This window comes from Manihot esculenta, chromosome 4 (assembly GCF_001659605.2).
Source record: "Manihot esculenta cultivar AM560-2 chromosome 4, M.esculenta_v8, whole genome shotgun sequence".
In the NCBI taxonomy this organism is placed as follows: domain Eukaryota; kingdom Viridiplantae; phylum Streptophyta; class Magnoliopsida; order Malpighiales; family Euphorbiaceae; genus Manihot; species Manihot esculenta.
The window spans coordinates 34,729,380-34,749,739 of record NC_035164.2 but is presented as its reverse complement, the minus strand read 5'-3'; the positions used below and the strand labels follow the sequence as shown (position 1 = coordinate 34,749,739).

The 20,360-nt window shown below is 36.9% G+C and overlaps 5 protein-coding genes across 5 annotated transcripts; 3 read left to right on the top strand and 2 right to left on the bottom strand.

The window, feature by feature from the left end:
- The first annotated feature begins 128 nt into the window (after positions 1-128).
- Positions 129-4,325, top strand: LOC110613696 (FACT complex subunit SPT16). The gene is made up of 2 exons (XM_021754936.2): positions 129-635; positions 902-4,325. Exon 2 carries the CDS (start codon positions 917-919, stop codon positions 4,079-4,081), a length of 3,165 nt encoding a protein of 1,054 aa, XP_021610628.1. The 5' UTR covers positions 129-635; positions 902-916; the 3' UTR covers positions 4,082-4,325.
- Positions 4,326-6,463: 2,138 nt separating this feature from the next.
- On the top strand, positions 6,464-8,766 carry LOC110612936 (bifunctional protein FolD 4, chloroplastic). The gene is made up of 5 exons (XM_021753798.2): positions 6,464-6,817; positions 7,040-7,365; positions 7,524-7,760; positions 7,888-8,055; positions 8,287-8,766. Exons 1-5 carry the CDS (start codon positions 6,625-6,627, stop codon positions 8,455-8,457), a joined length of 1,095 nt encoding a protein of 364 aa, XP_021609490.1. The 5' UTR covers positions 6,464-6,624; the 3' UTR covers positions 8,458-8,766.
- A 425-nt stretch (positions 8,767-9,191) lies between these two features.
- On the bottom strand, positions 9,192-14,037 carry LOC110613603. The gene is made up of 7 exons (XM_021754823.2): positions 13,693-14,037; positions 12,907-13,320; positions 12,766-12,818; positions 11,897-11,934; positions 11,303-11,621; positions 10,506-10,816; positions 9,192-10,177 (listed from the first exon to the last, which is right to left on the bottom strand). The coding sequence occupies exons 1-7, from the start codon at positions 13,703-13,705 to the stop codon at positions 9,577-9,579; spliced, it is 1,749 nt and encodes a 582-aa protein (XP_021610515.1). The 5' UTR covers positions 13,706-14,037; the 3' UTR covers positions 9,192-9,576.
- A 1,129-nt stretch (positions 14,038-15,166) lies between these two features.
- LOC110613134 (RING-H2 finger protein ATL3) lies at positions 15,167-16,922 on the top strand. Its single transcript, XM_021754098.2, has one exon. The coding sequence runs from the start codon at positions 15,560-15,562 to the stop codon at positions 16,400-16,402; it is 843 nt and encodes a 280-aa protein (XP_021609790.1). The 5' UTR covers positions 15,167-15,559; the 3' UTR covers positions 16,403-16,922.
- A 1,021-nt stretch (positions 16,923-17,943) lies between these two features.
- Positions 17,944-20,303, bottom strand: LOC110613236. The gene is made up of 2 exons (XM_043956293.1): positions 19,088-20,303; positions 17,944-18,642 (listed from the first exon to the last, which is right to left on the bottom strand). The coding sequence occupies exons 1-2, from the start codon at positions 19,169-19,171 to the stop codon at positions 18,241-18,243; spliced, it is 486 nt and encodes a 161-aa protein (XP_043812228.1). The 5' UTR covers positions 19,172-20,303; the 3' UTR covers positions 17,944-18,240.
- Between the last annotated feature and the right edge of the window lie 57 nt (positions 20,304-20,360).

Below are 20,360 nucleotides of genomic sequence, written 5' to 3'. Positions count from 1 at the left end.
TAAAATTTTTATCAACACTTACATATATAAATTTATTAATATTTTATTTTCTAAATTAAAATTAAAAATAATATTAAATTATTTTATTAAAAAAGATTTCCCGTCAATAAACAGTGTGGTTGCATGTGTGTATATGGAGCTTTTGTGTCTCCTCTCTCTCTTGGATTGCTGCTTGCCTTCATCTTATCTTGAGCTTTAGCGTGGGTTGCTAAGGCTGTAAGGTTACTATTTGGGAGATCAGATCAAGCCTGGTGGTGATTTTCTTTCTTAGGTGACCAGCAGCTCAATTGAGAGGCTGTGAAAATTATGATGCACTGGATCGTATCTACATGTAGGGTTTAGAGTTTTTCTGCTATGGGTTACAATTTAGTTTTTATTTTTACTGGGCCTTAGATTATTTTCAATTTGTGTGTGGGCTCTGCATCTGTAACTGTGCGCCTCATTTATAATGAATTGAATTTTAACTTTGAAAAAAAAGTGGGAACTAATTAATTAATTTGATAAAAAGTACTAATTTACGCAAGAACTTCTTATTGAGTTCGGAAGTCCAAAACATTAAAGGAAACAAAAATTTCACTCACTCTCTTCTCTCGAGTTCTCCCTTTTCATTTTTTGAAGCTTGTTCTTCGATTCCGGTAAGTTTCTTTCTTCTACTGGATCTTCGAGAAACTTGGTCTCTTTTTTCCCTGAATTATCCTTCTTTTATTTCTGTGTTTTTGTTCGTTTTCTCTATTCCAGAGTCAATTGTGTTTTGGCTTGTTCCATAACCCTAAACCTAGTATTTTCTCTTTTTCGTACTGATTATGGTGCGGCGCCGCCAGAACTAGGTGTTTTAAACCACAACTGGTGTCGAATTTTTCTTTTACTTTTTTTCTTTCTGGATTGAAAATTGGCTTGTCAGGGCTGAGGAACCCATATGGCTGACCAGCGGAACCCTAGCGGGGGCCAAAATGCATATAAGATTAACACCGATAAGTTCAAACTACGACTTAAGACACTGTATTCGCATTGGAATAAACACAAGGATGAACTATGGGGGTCTGCTGATGCGCTTGCAATAGCTACGCCGCCACCTTCGGATGATTTGCGGTACCTGAAATCATCCGCCATGAATCTTTGGTTACTAGGTTATGAGTTCCCGGACACTATAATGGTATTTACCAAGAAGCAGATTCATTTCTTGTGTAGTCAAAAGAAGGCTGCTTTGCTTGAGGTTTTGAGAACACCTGCTCATGATGTTGCGGGAGGTATAGATGTTGTTATTCATGTCAAGGCAAAGGGGGATGATGGGACAACATTAATGGAAGCTATATTTCGTGCTATTCGAGCGCAGCCAAATGCTAGTGTTGTTGGATACATAGCCAAGGAGGTTCCAGAAGGTACTCTTTTGGAGACTTGGGCTGAAAAACTGAAGACTGCAGGTTTCCAGCAGATTGCCGATGTAACTAATGGGTTTTCTGACCTGCTTGCTTTCAAGGATGCTGAAGAGATTTTGAATGTAAAGAAAGCTGCTTATTTGAGTGTTAGTGTGATGAGCAATGTTGTCATTCCCACTCTTGAGAATGCTATTGATGAGGAGAAGAAAGTTACCCATTCTGCTTTGATGGATGACGCAGAGAAGGCCATAATGGATCCTGCCAAAGCTAGGGCGAAGTTAAAAGCAGAAAATTGTGATATATGTTACCCTCCCATATTTCAAAGTGGAGGAGAATTTGATCTCAGACCCAGTGCTGCCAGCAATGATGAGTATCTCTACTATGATCCTGCCAGTGTCATCATAGTTGCAATTGGAGCCCGATATAACAATTACTGTTCAAACCTTGCCAGGACATTCTTGATTGATGCCAATCCAATGCAGAGAAAGGCTTATGAGGTTCTGCTCAAAGCCCATGAAGCAGCAATTGGTGCATTAAAGCCTGGGAACAAGATCAGTGCTGTGTATCAAGCAGCTGTGTCAGTGGTTGAGAAAGAGGCTCCTGAATTAGTTCCCTATCTGACAAAATCAGTAGGTACAGGGATTGGGCTTGAGTTCCGTGAGTCTGGCCTGAATCTTAATGCCAAGAATGATCGATCGTTGAGGCCAAATATGATTTTTAATTTGTCACTCGGTTTTCAGAACTTACAGAACCAAACAAATAACCCAAAGATCCGGAATTATTCTCTATTAGTTGCTGATACTGTTATTGTAGGCCAAACAAATCCAGAAGTGGCAACTTGTAAGAGCTCAAAAGCTGTTAAAGATGTGGCTTACTCTTTCACTGAAGAGGATGAAGTAAAACCAGAACCTAAACCTGGGGCTAATGGCACAAAGGCCTTCATGTCCAAGACAACACTAAGGTCTGATTCAGGGGAGATCTCAAAGGAGGAGATTCGCAGGCAGCACCAGGCGGAGCTTGCCCGTCAAAAGAATGAAGAAACTGCAAGGCGACTTACTGGTGAAGAAAGAGCAACAGGAGACAACCGTGGAGCTGCAAAGACTTCAACTGATTTGATAGCATACAAGAATGTCAATGATATTCCTCCTGCAAGAGATCTAATGATTCAGATAGACCAGAAGAATGAGGCTGTGCTTCTGCCTATTTATGGGAGTATGGTACCTTTCCATGTTGCTACAATCAGGACAGTTTCCAGCCAGCAAGACACCAACAGAAATTGCTATATCCGTATTATATTTAATGTGCCGGGAACTCCTTTTAGTCCACACGATGCAAATTCACTGAAGTACCCAGGGGCTATTTACCTGAAGGAAGTTTCATTTCGGTCCAAGGACCCTAGGCACATCAGTGAAGTGGTACAGCAGATTAAGACACTTAGACGGCATGTTGTGGCTAGGGAGTCTGAGAGGGCTGAGAGGGCAACCTTGGTTACTCAGGAGAAACTTCAGCTTGCTGGGAGTAGATTCAAGCCAATAAGGTTGGCGGACCTTTGGATCCGTCCAGCATTTGGTGGCCGGGGAAGAAAACTACCTGGTGCTCTGGAAGCTCATGTAAATGGATTTAGATTTTCAACTAGTAGAAGTGATGAGCGTGTGGATGTTATGTTTGCAAACATCAAACATGCTTTTTTCCAGCCTGCAGAGAGGGAAATGATCACTCTTCTCCACTTTCACCTTCACAATCATATCATGGTAGGGAACAAGAAGACCAAGGATGTGCAGTTTTATGTGGAAGTGATGGAATCGGTCCAGACTTTGGGAGGCGGAAAGAGGTCTGCATATGACCCTGATGAAATTGAAGAAGAGCAAAGGGAAAGGGACAGGAAGAATAAGATCAATATGGATTTTCAGAGCTTTGTAAATCGGGTGAACGATCTTTGGAGCCAACCGCAGTTTAGTGGACTCGACCTTGAGTTTGATCAGCCTTTGAGAGAGCTTGGCTTCCATGGGGTGCCCTACAAAACCTCATCTTTCATCATCCCAACTTCAAGCTGCTTGGTCGAGCTAGTTGAGACTCCTTTCCTTGTTATCACCCTAAGTGAGATTGAGATTGTGAACTTGGAGAGAGTTGGTCTTGGACAGAAAAATTTTGATATGACCATTGTGTTTAAGGATTTCAAGCGGGATGTCCTTCGGATTGATTCTATCCCATCAACATCACTAGATGGCATAAAGGAATGGCTTGACACAACGGACATAAAGTATTATGAGAGCAAGTTGAATTTGAACTGGCGGCAGATACTGAAGACAATCACTGATGACCCTCAGAGTTTCATAGATGAAGGGGGTTGGGAATTTTTGAATTTGGAAGCTAGTGATTCAGACTCTGAGAAATCGGAGGATTCAGACAAGGGTTATGAGCCATCAGATGCAGAACCTGAGTCTGAGTCAGAAGATGATGACTCGGATAGTGAGTCATTGGTGGAGTCTGATGAGGACGAGGAGGAGGAGGATTCAGAGGAAGATTCCGAGGAAGAAAAAGGCAAGACCTGGGAAGAGTTAGAGAGGGAAGCAAGCAATGCAGACAGGGAAAAAGGGGATGAGTCTGATAGTGAGGTGGAGAGGAATAGAAGGAAAGCGAAGAATCTTGGGAAGTCTCGGGCCCCTCCTAGTAGCAGCATGGCCAAGCGTTCCAGGTTCAGATAGATGTGAGGAATTCCCCCCCCTTCCTTTTTTTTGTACCATGTAGCAGCTGCAGGCAATTTTGTTTTAGAACTCAGTTTCCTGACGTGGCTTGCATTGAAGCCATAAGCTAGTGTTAATTCTTTAGGATCTTATTTAATCAATTGTGGCTTTTGAATGTCGAAGTAGGAGGCTTGATTATTGATTTTTTGCTTGTAAGTTGGCGATTTTGGTTTTAATGGAATTGAAGTTATACTGCTCCCCAAAATTCTCTGGAAAGAAAAGAAATAACTCTTATGCTTTATGATGAAAATGTTTGCATTGAGATTAAGTCTCCTAGCTGCAAACAAGCAGTTTTGCACCAGTAAATTTGAATTTGCGTAAAGAAAAGGTTTTTCTTTAATGGGCTATTGTACTGTTCTTCACTCTGCTCTGTTTATAATATATTATTTATAACAACACCTTAAAGTTCCCGGAGATTGTCAACTGCAGATCTGCAGAAGACATTCTCCAATTTAATTTGAAGGGCAATATTGTCTTTTGGGCTTGGCGTATCAAGTAAGGTCTTAGTCTGAATTATTTTTTTTTTTTGATGGGCTGGATTCTTCCTTCTACTGATTTCGAACGTTTTCTTCATTTTTGTCATCCATGTTTTCCCTTTTTCCACCACCTTCCTATCATCTCTGTTCTTTCTTTCTTTTTTGCTTTTCTATCCCTGGATTAAGTCTTCCCATTTGTGTTCATACGTTAGTTGAAACTTGACAGTTTGGTTTTAAAGATATTCGGTATTGTGGGTGTCAGTTGCCTTTGTACCCGCCGTAGTGCCTCTCGTCCAAGGTTCTGTGCATGAGTGGAGAGGGTAGGTGAGAGTTTGATTTTGATCTATCTGTGCTTCTTTGGCTTTCAAAAATTGTTGTCCATACATTTAACAGTGACGGGACCTTATGGCACATTCTTGGTTAACGCCATTTTGATTGCCTTCTCCATATCTATGCATGATTCTTGCTTGGAGGATTTCGAAATTTTTGCAGCAGGAGTCATCCACTTCCACCTTCTTTGAGCCTGAGAATGATTGCTACAGTAAACATTGTATGAGGTGTTTGAATCCATCTTTCAAGCTTTGCAGGAACGTGAGTTTTGGCTTAATCTGTTGCCTTCTTTTGCCATGAATAGTCTGCCTATTTCATTTCAACAAATTTTGTCGAAGTTTCTCATTTTATATAATTGTTTTCATGTAATTATTTAAAATGAGTTCGGCATGCTGCATAATAGCATAAATTAGTATGACAGGAGTCTATCAATTACAATTTTGCTTAGGAACTTGAATGCTTGCTCTTATCTTTCTTTATTCATGATGCGTGCCTTTGATTTTCTCGTGTATGACACTTTCATCTTCTGCCAATATTGGGTTGTGTTTTAGGAAGAGGAGTGAAGAGTCAGTCGGGGCATGCAAAGCGAGCATTTTGCTGGTGATTGCTTGAAGTTCATGTGGTTTCAGATTTACACCAGATAATTGGGGTGTTGGATTGTTGTATGATTATAGAAAAGTGTTCTCGTTTGTAATTAATAATTTTAAAAAATAAATAAAAATTTTTTTGTTGGCGAAGGTAGAGAAATTGGATTTTTTTTTTTCTTTTTTTTGGAAGGGGGGTTGGTATATAATGACAAGATTCAATCAAAATGGAGAATTTGCCCCTTGCAACATTCCTTCCCTGGCTGGCTTGATGTTGTCCAATTTGTTTACGAAAATGTCTCTCGATACACACATAAAATATCATGACTGGATTCTTTATTTTAATTACACTAAACATAATAAATATACAAAATTTTAATATTATATATATATATATATATTTTTACTTTAACTTGATTTGAATTCAATTTGTTGTTTACAAAAACTAATGTCATTAAAATAAATATAATTGGTAAATTAGTACTGAATCAAATGTTTAGCTTACCTGGCATTAAATAAAATATTTATACTAAATTTACGTGAAACTAGTTAAAATACACAAAATAAATATATTACTGAAAATCTAAATATTTATTTTAATAATTTTTAAATATAATTGGTAATTATGTAAATTCCTATCTCTTAAATGTGAAAGAAGACGACTTAGTTTATCTTTTTTATTGATATTTATAAAAATGAATTTAAAAATTTTGAAACACAATAATTATAATACATTTTATATAAAAATAAAGGAGATTTAGATTGGCTTGAGTCTTGCCTTGTCTCATATATTCGGAAATTAAGTAATAATTTTTGAGATAAAAAGTTTTTTTTTTTTAAGCCTATTAAACTCAGATAAATTTAATCAAATAGGTATTTTGAATTTTCACTTATTCAGATTGATTCCCTGTGGTATAAAGCAATATAATAAAATAAAATAGAAAATGAAAAGAGGAAACCGTCGGAAGGAAACAGCCGAAGTTGTTTCATTTTCAGTCTATATAAAGCAATCAATATCAAGCTATATACAGCAGAATTGCATATTTAACTTTCAAGATTGCCACTGCCGAATAAGAGATTTCTTTCCCACTCACTCTGCCTGTATCTAAATCAAATGGCGTCTATCACCTTCATGGACTGTTCCTCCTCCACCACTGCTCGGCTTTTTCCCTTTACCCGCACCACTTTCCGCCACAACAGCGTCCTCTTTCTCCGCCGCCTGGTGCGTCCTCTCTCCATGCGTTCTACCTCTCTCAGAACACTCACTGTTGGCTCTTCCTCTGTCTCTTCAGTACCCGCCATAAATGGTATGCAGAGTTGCACACCCACTTTACCTCTTATTGCTTTCCCGGAAAATAAAAATAAGAAGAAAAAAGAAAGTCTCTGTCTTTTGTTAGCATCGAAGTGTTAATCTTCTGTCCTTTTTTTTGTTAGCGTTTCTTAACTGTTGCCGGTACATTTGGTGCTTCGTTTCTCTAGAGCATTTTATCAAACAGGTGTGGGTTTAATTTAACATATTGCTTTTACAGCTGCAATCGGTAGCGAGGCGGGTGCTAAGGTGATTGATGGAAAGTTGGTGGCGAAGAAAATACGGGAGGAGATAGCTGCTGAAGTATCGAGGATGAAAGAGGAAATTGGTGTTGTTCCTGGGTTGGCTGTTATTCTTGTTGGGGACAGAAAGGATTCAGCTACTTATGTTCGCAACAAGAAAAAAGCTTGTGAATCTGTTGGGATTAATTCTTTTGAAGTTCATCTGCCTGAAGATTCCGCAGAACAAGAAGTACTCAAGTTTATTTCAGGTTTTAATGATGATCCTTCAGTTCATGGCATCCTTGTGCAGTTGCCATTACCTTCCGTATGCTTCTAAATTTTAACACGTATTTTTTCTTATTATTATTCTTTTTTCGTGCTACATCAACAGAAATAATAATTAATTAGCCCAAAGGTGAAATGGAATTTTACAAGGTCTATTTCTTGAGCTTGATATTACTGTGTTTAATCTGTTTGTACCAGCATATGAATGAGCAGAACATCTTGAACGCTGTGAGTATTGAGAAGGATGTAGATGGCTTCCACCCACTGAACATTGGTCGTCTTGCCATGCGAGGAAGAGAACCTTTGTTTGTTCCATGTACTCCTAAAGGGTGCATTGAATTGTTGCATAGATATGGTGTTCAAATCAAAGGGAAGAGGGCAGTTGTGATTGGTCGCAGCAATATTGTTGGGATGCCAGCTGCTTTGTTGCTTCAAGTAATTCTTTTTCTCCAAATAGGCTAAGCCATTTTTCCTCTGTTAGACTGTTACTTCTCCTGGCAGTGGCGGCATTTATGTCTCTAACTCTTCTTAAAACTCTTGATTTTTTTTTTATTATTGATAGAGGGAAGATGCAACTATAAGTATTGTCCATTCTAGAACCAAGAACCCCGAGGAGATCACCAAACAAGCAGATATCATAATCTCTGCCGTAGGACAACCAAACATGGTGAGGGGGAATTGGATAAAGCCCGGTGCTGTTGTAATTGATGTTGGAATCAATCCAGTTGAGGTGATAAACTTACCATACTTATCTTGCTGTCTGGTTTTGTAACTACGTTATTTACCATTTTATGTTCTCTATACAACTTAAAAAATATTAAAGTCATTCATGGGTTAGGAAAGTTGGTATCTCGTGTTGGAGGTAGCCAGGATGCAATTGATTTTACAGAGTTGCTGCCTGTTTCCTGATAATATTTTTCAGTTTACTGACTACTTTTGTTTATCCATGCATGTACTAAAGGATGCAAAAAGTCCTCGAGGTTACAAGTTGGTTGGAGATGTTTGCTATGAAGAGGCCTGCAAGGTTGCTTCAGCTGTCACTCCAGTTCCTGGGGGAGTTGGTCCAATGACCATAGCGATGCTTCTCTCCAATACTCTTTGTTCGGCAAAGAGGGCACACAATTTCCAGTGACTTCAATCAAAATTTAAGATTACTGTTGGTGTTGGGAAATATAATCTCGTAGGAACTGACCCTTCACTATGTTTTGCTCGAGTCTCCATTCTTTTCTCAGGGAAAGAGTCTCTGTCCATGTGCTGCACCTTGTTAGTTTACATTTAGATAATGGGTTAGGAACCAGTTTTGAGGCATATTGTCTTGCCAAGTTTTCTATGCAATGGATTGTCTTGTTACTGCTAAATGTAAGTTGCAACTTTTGGGTCAGATACTGTTACTTTATGTTATAGATTTACATCAAATAAAAAAACTGGAGTAAATCAAGCATTTCATTTTTCTCAAAACAGGACTGTTTAGATCTCCCCAATCTCTCCAAAAGATTAATAAATTGACCTTTTGGAGGGGAAAAGAAGGTAAAATGTTGCAAAGATTAATTAGAACCACTTTAGGCATTTAAATTTTAAGGCCATCAGCCTCTGGATTAACAGCAGTTCTTTTGCTGACCTGTTATTGCCGGATCAACACATATGAAGAAGATTTACTGCAAACTCGGCAGATGTCACATGATAATTGAAATGTCTGTACTTGGGGTTAATGAAAACTGAGACTCTGCTAAAATTTTCCTCCTTAGCGGCGTTTCTGCCGTGCTGGAGATTTGATTCTTTCAAACAGTAAACATTTTCTTCATGCTGGAGATCTGATTCTTTTAAACAGACAAAGCAATTTTGATTGTGAATTTATTAGCGTGGATGGTAGCCAAGAGAAACTGGAAATTACTAAAGATTAAACCATACACTTGGGCATGAAAGCAAGTAGACTTCCGCCGGCTTCTCTCTCTAAACATTGAACAATCTAATGACAGTGAAAGAACCAATGCTTCTAATTGAACGACAAAAATATGGCAGACAGAAATGATTCTTCAAGTATTCAGTATTAGTAAAAATTCTTTTGATCAACTGTAAATATTACAGAACCAAATATTATATGGCAAAGCGACAAAGCCGAAATAGCCACTTTGTGTTGGCAGGATTCCTGGGTTCTTGGATCAAAAAGAACCATGATGAGGAATGACAGCTCATGTCAACCCAAGAAAAGATGAAGTTTGGTAAATGGATCAACTTCGAAATTTTCTGCGAGTTAACACTTGTCACCGTCTTGCACTTCAACAAGTCTTCCACGAACCCATTTCTTAGTGCTAGAGATTGGTTTAGAAGGTGACTCCTCTTTCACTTGCTGAACCTGGGATCCATTCAGTAAAGGATTCCTTTGAGGTTTAACATTCCCGTTTGCTTCCAATTGGCCAAAATGATTGGGCGAACTCGGGTGTTCGAGGAGACTCTCCAATCTAATTGAAGGCAAACTATACCCATTAGAGTTTGCAGAGAGAATTTCATTCTCACCATTCAGAATGTCATGCAAGTTAGTGAAGTTGAGGTCCTCATCTTTACTTGATGCAAGGATTTTGGTTCCATTTACTTCTTTCAACTCTGCTTGATTAGAGTTTCCATTTCCCATGTCCATTGCCATTTCAACCTGGCTAATCCTTTCAGCTGGTCCAAGAGAAGGGTCCAAGTCATTCTTAGTAGATGTGATGTGCACAGTGTCTATGGATTCAAGTGACTGAATTGCTTCAGTTATCAGCTTTCTGGTTTCCAGGAGGGAGGCTTGAGCAATAGGACTCTTTGTTGCAGCAACCTCAAGGGCCTTAGCAGCTTTCTCAGCTTCAGCAATTAACAACCTGCAGCATATTAGATAACATTAGCATATTTTCTGACTGAGCTGCATAATTAAGGGCAGAAACTCTATTCACACAAAAAACAAGTGTGATTATCATGAAACCGAGATAAAACCAGATGGTTCTCTGGCATGCACTCTTGACAATTTTCTTTTCCAGCAACAATTGAAGATTTATTAGTCAAATCTTATTTAACTCTCTTAAGGAAATTGCATTGGATACAAGTGCAAAATATGGTCATGCCTTCTCAATAATTTCATTGTGAGTGTCAGAGAACTGATTTTTATTTGTATTTCATACTCCCAAGTCACTCCTCGTGTAGCATACTAACCTTGCTCGTCCAATGGCTTCAGTTTTCTTGGTTTCTGCGGCAGCTCTTTGTGCTCTGATGTTCTTTATCATCTCCAACTTTGAACCTGCCAAAGGATCCTTGTACAATGGTGTCTTACTTCTCCGCAGTCTTAGCCGCTGAATTGGGCTTGTCGCATCATTTCCAGACAAATTGTTTGTATCCCTAGTTTTTCTCTTTGTTGGGTCCTGTTTCTTGGCTTGGGTACTTGGCCTTCGCCTTGGCCTCCTTTCAGCTCCAGCTGGTATGCCATGATATTTAGCAAGTGCAGAGCGAACTCTATCTCGGTAGTCCTAGTGTCGCCACAAATAAATTACAGTGAAAAAATGCACAAGATTCCAGCTGCAGAGCTAAATCAGTTGTAGTGTTGCCCTACCATGAGACCTAACAAATGAACTCAACCGACAAGTAATCAGTTCATTGTAGACTATTATCAAGGAAACATGCAGGTGGCAGTTGATGAGGTTCACGACAGGTTCAGGCAAAAAACCTTAGGTATTCAGACAAGTACAAACCAAATTGAATTCAGTAGGTATATCATGTTGAAACCCACATCTTTTTTTCCACTGATTACGTAGAGGTATATATTTAAGGTTATATAGGTATTGTGCCATCTTTCTTGGGCAAGGAACATCATTATGTTTCATACTCCAAATTGAAATTTTCATCTTCAATTTTTCTTTCACCAGCGAATCCAATTGATCAGGTTTATACTCCAATTTCATAAGCAACGCTCAGCGCAGAAAAATAAAGCATGACAATCTTAAAGGAGAACTTACAGGATCAGCCCATTTGGCAGCAATGGCTTCTGCAATTTTTCTTTTTTGTTCAGGGGACTTTGGTGCTCTCTTGCTACCCTTTGGCCTACGCGTTGCTTTTCTTTGTTCAATACTCTCTACCCATTCAACCTCAAGCTTTTCACTTAAGATCTTGTAGGAATCCCACTGCAGCTCTTCCTCGCCAAGATATCCTCTTCTAGAAGCTTCAGCAATCAAATTTTGCCACTCATAGAGACAAGTTTCCTGCAGAGTCATCTTCTCCCGGCGCTTTTGCCACCTCATTCGTACTCCAACTCCAATTTTCATCCTTGTCTCTTCACTACAAGATAATTAAGGATATTGCAATTTTTTATTATTTAGCATAATCAAAATTTAAAATTTAAAAACTTCAATTGGAAGAATTAACCACCCAAGTAAACAACACAACAAAGCTTATCAAATAACATTTTTTTCCGAATAAGCAAGACTGCTCTGCTAGCATTAGTAGATACAGATGGCAATTCAAAACCAACTCCTAACAATATGACAGTCGAATTAGTTTGGGACTAAAAAACTTAGCTAAGAAGAGTTGAAATAAAATAATGCAGCCCCCACCTCTGAGCATGTCCAAGGTTGGCCAACTTCATCTTGATCTGCATAGACAAAATTTTTCAATGAAATGAATAATTTCATTTTTGAACTATTTGAAGTAATCATAAAACTGAGAAATGAAATCAAGGAATTTGTGGATATTTTCAGTTCAATGTATGCATAATATGTGAGCTGAATCATGTATAGATCCTTCATTTTTTGCTCAAGAAAAGTGTGTCCGCATATTAAGGCAAAGAAGGTAAGGATTACAATAGGAATATAAGTGAGACACAAAAGGAAAAGTCATCCTGCAAGATCAAGTAAATTTGTTGAGACCAAGTATCAGCTCAAAAGAGAAGCCAAAATTGAGTAAATTTCTGTAAAGTGGTATTTAGCCAGTTCATTGATTATGGTCCATGGATTTTGGGAACCACGTCCAATATGTCAATTATTGGTCACCACAAAACTATTCTTCTAGACGATTCAATTAATTACACTTATGAGCATAGACAACTTAGGCACTAAAATTGACCAATTTATGTTGATGGTCTTTTGGACCTGAGAGAGATTTATTCATTGAATAATTAATCTTGATATTGAATAAATACTTTGACAACACTTTTAAGATGTTAAGCAATAAATATAAATTAAGTAAAACAAGTGTTAACATAGATGAGTTTCTGCAAGTTGAAAACTACAACAGTATTAAAGCAATCACATAGACAGAGAGATGAAGTGGACTGAATATCCCAGACCTTCACTTTTACTTGTTTGTTTAAGCTTAAATCAATTTTGTTAATTCAGAACTTGAGTCCAATTATAGAGTATATTCTATTCAGGATGTGAGAAGTCATGTCAAACGATTACATAAAAATATGCTTACATGACATCACCTTAGGATTCTGCATAGCAAGTCTTGTTCTTTCTCTAATCCGTTGAAGGGTTTCTGCACATGGATTAGAGGTTTGTGGTTACATCACCACAGTAATAACGAAAACAAACATATATATGGAAAATATTTAGCTAACACTTGCCAGCACTGTGCTTCCTCCCTTTGTTCCATGGAGTATTTCCTTTATTTGCTTTAGAAATTCTAATCCGCCTCAACCTTTCTTTCTCACCCAATTCTGTTGAGTCTGCACTTGAAGACTCAGCCTGAACCTTTGAGGCATCGGAATCGATATCAAGCTGTGCATTTTCACTAATCTTGTGTCCATCTTCCTTGTTGGCTAAACATTTGGGTTCAAGAGTAGCAACTGCCTTGATCTGAAGTTTACTCCTTTCAAAAGGATTTAACTTCCTAGGGAAGTGGAAAGATTTCCACGTAGATACCGGTATCTTCCCATCCCCAAATATAAATTGACTTGATAAAACCTTACAATGAATGAGGGATTGAACCCCTAATGGACTTAGATGATTTTGCAAGGAAGCTTGAGTAGTAGCAATATCTGCAGATTATATCAACACCCCCATAGATAACTATCAATGTATCACCAATAATGCAGAAACACAAATCCAAGAAAGGACTAAAGCAATTTATACAAGAGCATAAGATTTTATGGAATCGTACTAAATTCAAGCATATAAGAAGGGAAAACAATTCTTTTTTTTTTTTCATATGTATTCTTTTAATAAATTGCATTACAATGGAAAAGCTTGCAAGAGGTAAATTCTTGTGTTTTAGGGTGAAATTGAGCAAAAGGTTAAAAAAAAGAAAGAGAACTCGTTGCAATCCTAAATTAAATGTATATTAACCCATCTGAAACTACGGAAAAGCATTAAAAAAAAAAGGCAGAAAGTAGAGGAAGGGAATAGATTACCTAGTAAAGGCATTGATGAGAGTTCATCCAGCAAAAACCAGAAAAGAAATCTCAAATAGACACAAAAAATACATGAAGTGAAGTTACTGAGAATGAGCTAGAAGTTCCAACTACCAAGTTGAGGCTTAATAAAATTCAATTATACCAGCTTCCTAAGAAAGAAAAGGAAAAGAATATATGGAGTGAGTCTGTAAATGATGAAGAAAAGAAGCTAAGAAAGAGAATTTTAAAAGGCAGAAATTAGCAAAGGGAGAGGGGGAGACGGTCAGAGAACCACACACAGAGAGCGTCGCTTAGTTGCAGAAATTCAAGATAACGAATTGACAAACAACGTTTGATATTGTTGTTGTGGCCCATCAGGCTTAATTTTTAGATATTTTAGATTAATGGGCCTATTGATGGGCCTACTAAGCCCAAAAAGAAACCCATATTAGATTTCAATCGCTTTTGTAGCTGTGCCTGTGGTTTTACCCTCTATACTTATCATCGATGAATGGCTACCTATAGACTCTCAGAAAATATCATTTCCACTTTCATCATTTTGTCTCATTTCTGTTTTCTTCTTTTGATGTGAGACTTCTTTAAAGCCCAAAAATATGCTTTTGAGATGGATGGATGGATGGTTCAAAATCCAAAGAGAGATGAAAAATAGGTATCAAAATTGAGTGGTTGAAGAGAAATGGAAAAATCAAAAGGTGAATAGTTTGATTCTAACTTGATTTCAAATCAAGCTTCTTAAATGCAATGCTGATAGATAGATAGATATCCCTAAGACCCAGTCAAATAGACCATCTAATCTTCAAGTCATGCCTTGAAGATTTTGGCAGTTGGTAAAAAGAAAATATCACTCTATTTTTTTTATTGAAAAAATTTAAGTTATGCAATTTTTACAACTCTGGGAAATAATTATTTTATAGAGATTTATTAATGAGAGATTTTTGGATAAACTTAATCTGAAAGGTAAACTTAAACTAATTAATTTATTAGAATCATTTACATTTATGTTAAAATAATATTTATTTTTGAATAACATTTATGTAATTTATTTTGAAGTCCATAATAATTTATGTTAAAATAATATTTTATAATAAGTTTGTTATTTTTATTTATATTAAAAATATCTCCTAATTAATAGTTTTTAATAATACATGTAGTTTTTATAAATTCAATTTTATATAAAAAATTAAATTTAATAATTTTTAATTAATAATTATATTTAAATTTATGTCACCTTTTTAATCAATAACCCGATGGATTACATGACAAAACAATCTTTACTCTTATCTTCTTCTTTTTATTATAAAAACGTAAAAAGAAATTGAATTTAAATTATATTTTGTTTTCTATATTTTTTAAATGAAAAAAAATTAATTAATTAATTAATTAACACATATAAAATCTAAAGATTATGAGATTTATCTTTATAAAAGATAAAATAAATTTCAAATTAATAAATAGTTGATCAAGGGAAAGCTTTTCATTTGCTTGCTTTAGACCCGAAACCCGTCGTCTTCTTCCCTTCTTCCTCATTATTCTCTCGTTAGGTCCACGTCTTTGGTCCTCAATTTTGATTTCACCATTCTTAGTATTGGACTCCAATCTTATCCCACTCTCACCATTTCTCAACTTAAACAACAAGTTCTCACCTTCTCTCTCTTCCTATATAGTATTTATAACTCGGTTCTTCATTCGTCCATATCATAATTCATCTTTTCGTCTGTGATTTTTTAGAATCACTGTAAAGCAAAGAAAACCATTTGGGTTTTGCTACATTTTTCACAATCTTCTTAATTCTGATCTGGGTTTTGCATTTTGTTAATATATACATTTCAAGAAGGTATCTTTTTTTTTTCCCTGAGAAGTAGCCATGGGGGATTGGGACGATTCAGGAACAGTGCAAATAACAGGAAAGATCATGGTGTTGGGCATAATCATTCTATTTATTGTAGTGGTTTTTGTGCTCTTTCTTCATCTCTATGCAAAATGGTTTTGGTGGCGCATTGAAGATCCAACTCCTCCATCACCCTCTCGCCGGAACCGTCGCCGTTTCGTTTTTACCCCTGGTCAGGACCAAGTGCGGAGAGGGCTAGAACTTTCCGTCCTTAGATCCCTACCTATGGTAATTTTCCAATCCAAAGACTTCAAAGATGGTTTAGAATGTGCAGTTTGCTTATCTGAAGTTGCTGAAGGGGAAAAGACGAGGTTGCTGCCTAAATGCAACCATGGATTCCATGTAGATTGTATAGATATGTGGTTTCAGTCCCACTCTACTTGCCCTCTCTGTAGAAACTCAGTAGCACCATTATCCGAATGCTTCAGTGTGGACGCTAATGATTTGCAAGAGAATATTCAGTCTCCAGACGAAATTTTGGCTTCTGTGTTGTCCACAGAATCACCGAATTTTCCCACAAATGTTTTGTTTTGGGGCGACCAGACTCAAGTAAGCACTGGCGGCGGTGGCGCAGGCGGTGGCTTGGAAGAAGGAACTTCCACTGAAGGACCCTCTTTTTCTTCTCCTTCTTCCGCTGCTTCTTCTGCTAGGCAAGATGAGATGATGGTTATTGATATACCTGTGCAAGCGAGTGACAATTTTCCTGAGGAAGAATCTAAATCACCAATGCCTGCACAAAGGCTAAGATCATTGAAGAGGCTTTTAAGCAGGGAAAAAAGGGTGGCTCCTAGTAGTTCTAGTAGCTCTGTTGATGTCTAACCAGTGAGGAGGAGAAATGTATTTTATATGTAAACTTGAAAGAAAGAATCAAACGAGTGCTTATGGATGACCGAAGATATTTCATCATCTCGTCAACATTGGCTTGGTTTGATTGGAGTTGCTGAAATTGAACTCTTCTCATTATCATCCTTAAGAATTGTTGCTCCCTTTTGGAGGTAAAGATAAACTCTCTTCTAGATTTGCTCAGTGTTTTCTGAATTTTAATACTGAGAAGTCTGAGATGATCAAGTCAGATATTGCTGGTAGCGATGGTTTTGGAACAGAGGATTAGGAACAAATGTTTGAAATGAATATACTGTGTGAGAATTGAGAATTGAGAACTGAGGAGAGAGCTACTAGCCTGCTAGGCTTGGCAGGTTTTCTGTTAAAAGAATGTGAAGCAATCCATCTTGTGCTACTGAAGATATATTTCCATTACATTCTTGTTTCAAATATTGATTCATCTGTTACAAAGCTGCTAATCCATTTAAATGCCATGAATTGAATTTGTTTTATTTGCTGAACTTCAGTAAGTTTTACTTTCATCATCTTCTTTTAGTTCATTCGCAAACTTTGGCAAGTCTTTGCGTTGATTCCTTTTAATCTGTGAGTCTGTGTCCCTAGCAAAGTATTATCATTCAATTTGCTTGGCAAGAAACTTGTCCAAAATGAACTCCAAGATACTATTTCCTGTAATTACAAGGAGAAATTGTTTATGTATGTATATATTTTTTTCACTTTTTATATTTTACTATTTATGTTTATATTTAATTTATTCAATTATAAATTATTTATCTATTTAATATTATGTTTTTTAGTAATGTGTTCTCTTTTTATATTATTCATTCACTTTTCACTATATTGATTCGGTACGCTTGGTGGAAGTTAACAGTGACAATTTCCAAATTCTCAAAATTCAAGTTGTCCATTAATCTTTGTGTCTATGTGAAGTGTCAACACATAGTTGAACTTACTGTGCAACTTCCTACTTTTCCTAGAAAGATAACCCCAAGTGAAGTAGTGGGCATGTCTTTGTCAAGCCTGAGATGCAGCTTCTTCCATAGTAGTTGATTCCTCTCCACTAATTTATAAGTGGTTATGGGTAGAATATCAACAATCTTTGACAGAGTAACTTCTTCATCACTCAATAAACCTAAAGCAGGACGGATTCCTCTACTTTCCTCCTGTTTCAGAGAATTTACACAAGAGCCAGGGCAATGTTTGAATAATATAGTGAAGGAAAGCAAATTCTTGAAACATGGGTGCCTTTAGCAAAATGCGATAAAAGGAAGGAAAATTCATAGGCTGGCCCGCCCATTGTCTCCACCCCGTGAGACTACGAGATCATCCGAAGGACAACTTCGGCATCCAGGTGGTCGATAATGTCTATAACCAAATGAGCATTCAAATATATTGTCATACATTTATTCGTGAAACTACTCCTAATTTACTTCACAAATGATCATACTAGAGGATGTATCTATAAGCACCCTTACATCATTTTTAAAAGGAATGAAATCAAATTTAGACAAAAATGCACCAAGAAAAACGGAGATTTGAGATTGAAAATTCAATAGACTACATATAATAGTTATTCTGAACATACATGTAACTCAGTAAACAAGAACAACAACAAGAACAGATAATCTTCACTGCAAGATCTTGCTATTAGATAATCCAACTGTGTGCACATTACTGCTGATCAGAATCTGATGGTTTCAGCCTATTCAAACGATCTTATGCACTTTCTTGCCGCGATAATTTCCCATTCTCCGCCAGAACAACTTATTTTAGCAGCGGAAACTGGAGATCCCTTGCATGATTTTGTTGCTGAAAGGCTAAGTTACCAAGTAAACAGGTCCATAGGCTTTAACACCGTGAGGACTATTAAGTTGATCAAGACACATGTATGGTATCTCATTCCCAGTTCTCTTTGTAGGGTTGAAAAGGTTGGTTAGTGGACCAGAAGTTTGTCGCCGGTGCTTCGGTTCAACGGCTCTGCCGCTCCCATATATTGGACCAGAAACATGACCCTTTCTTGGGTTTGAAATATGAGAGCTATTAGCAGGTTCTGTTTTCTTTTTATTGTCAGACTTCCACCATTTGAGGAGAGAATTTTTCCAAGACTTTTTGCTCTTTTTCTCTTCTCCTCCTGTTCTTGTTTTTCTAGCTTCTTCTGCATTTGACTGTGAGTTCTGTAGATTCATTTGTCTTGCGTGCTGCCTTGCTTCTTCCAAGAACTGAGCAAGCCACAAAAGCATAAAATTAACTCGCTTGTAGAAGACACTCCAGGTACTTGGACATGCCTCCAACTAAATTGTACAACACTATTGAAACATCAAAATCAAAGTAGTTCAAATCAAAGTAGTTCACAGATACTGACAAGCTTAGTTTAGCTTTGTAGATCAATCAGCAGTATTGTACACCACACCATCTATTTTCTGTCTTCATATCACATCAAAAAACTGAGAAAAGTATGGTTCACAAGCATATGCAACAAACAAGAACTTTTTCATTCTTGAAAAAGAGAGAATTATCAGCACTGATTCATCATCTGATTACTATGTTAATCCATTGTTATTAGAAGATATTGTAGCTCCTCTAACAATGTCAAAGTAAGGTGGCAGATAAGGAAAACATAGAGCTACAGAGCCATAGAACTAAAAGTGCATACAGGTGGTTTACCTGTGTGAAATCCACTTGAGGATCAAACTCATAGCCACCATAATCACTTCCTTCATAGTTTGGATATACCGGAGATTTCTTCATCGGTCGTTGCCTGAAAATTGTTGGAATCAAACACAAACTAGAACCAAGAGTAACAACACAAGAATAATCAGAACAAGTAAGCCCTTAACTTATTTGCAAAGAAGGGTAGGGGGAATAGATGAAAATATAGGCAGCTGGGATGAAATTAAGAGGCAAGAAGATGAAGAAGTGAAGTTCACAATTGTCTAACTTCAATTATTTCTTTACTAAAGGAAGGTAACAAACAAAGAAAGAGAGATGGGATGAAAAGAAGATCCTATAATCATTTCAGATATGCTACCTCCTAGTGCAAAAAAAGGCAATGCCCAACCACCCAACTGATATTTTATCGAGTAAATTGCAGCCTATAGAAATAGTAACTTTTGAGTAGTTCAAATTGTATTGTAACCCTTTAATTAACTTTTGGGTTGGAAAGGATATGTGATGGTAAAAATATTCATAAGAGAACAGCATTAGATTTATACCAAAAAATGATACTTAGGATCAGACAGACGTCTAGCCAGCTAACACACTTTAACAAAAGGTAAATGTAATGGAATAATGAATAAATTATAATTGATGGCTTCCCTTTCAATTTTAAACCTACTCAGTAAAAGGCAAGAGCAAAAGATTAACAAATAAGTAAAAGTGTTTGTTTGCAGCAATCATACTTCAAGAACCAAATTCTCTTTTGCTGAATCTTGATCTTGAGTATGAATACAGGGAAAAAGGAAGTGTAGAACAAATATGGGAGAGAGAGACATACGTAAATTAGAGAATAATTATTAAAAAAAAAAATGGAGTGATTATTATAAATGTGAAAAAATAAAAAGGGTTTTTTGATGTTGCATGGGGGAGTTGGGAGATGTGTATTTTGCATCAAATAGCCGCATGTTTCGCAGTGATTGAAGCTTTTCTTCTTTCAAGTTTTGGTAGGGAAAATTCCTGCCTATGTCAATAATAATAACAGCACGCACTGAGGTGCAGTAGGGTTTGGTACCCACTTCACACGCTTTTGCTTTTGACCCTAGAACTCGATTTCTTAATTTTATAGGAATCAAACCACAATAAAATAAATAAATAATTCAACTGACTAGTAGCTAAATGCCAAAGTTTTTTTAAAGCATCATACTTTTCAATTATATAGGAGAAACAAAATTCTTCTACAATGTTTAAATATTTTTAAATCAACCTTCTTAATTCACTAATT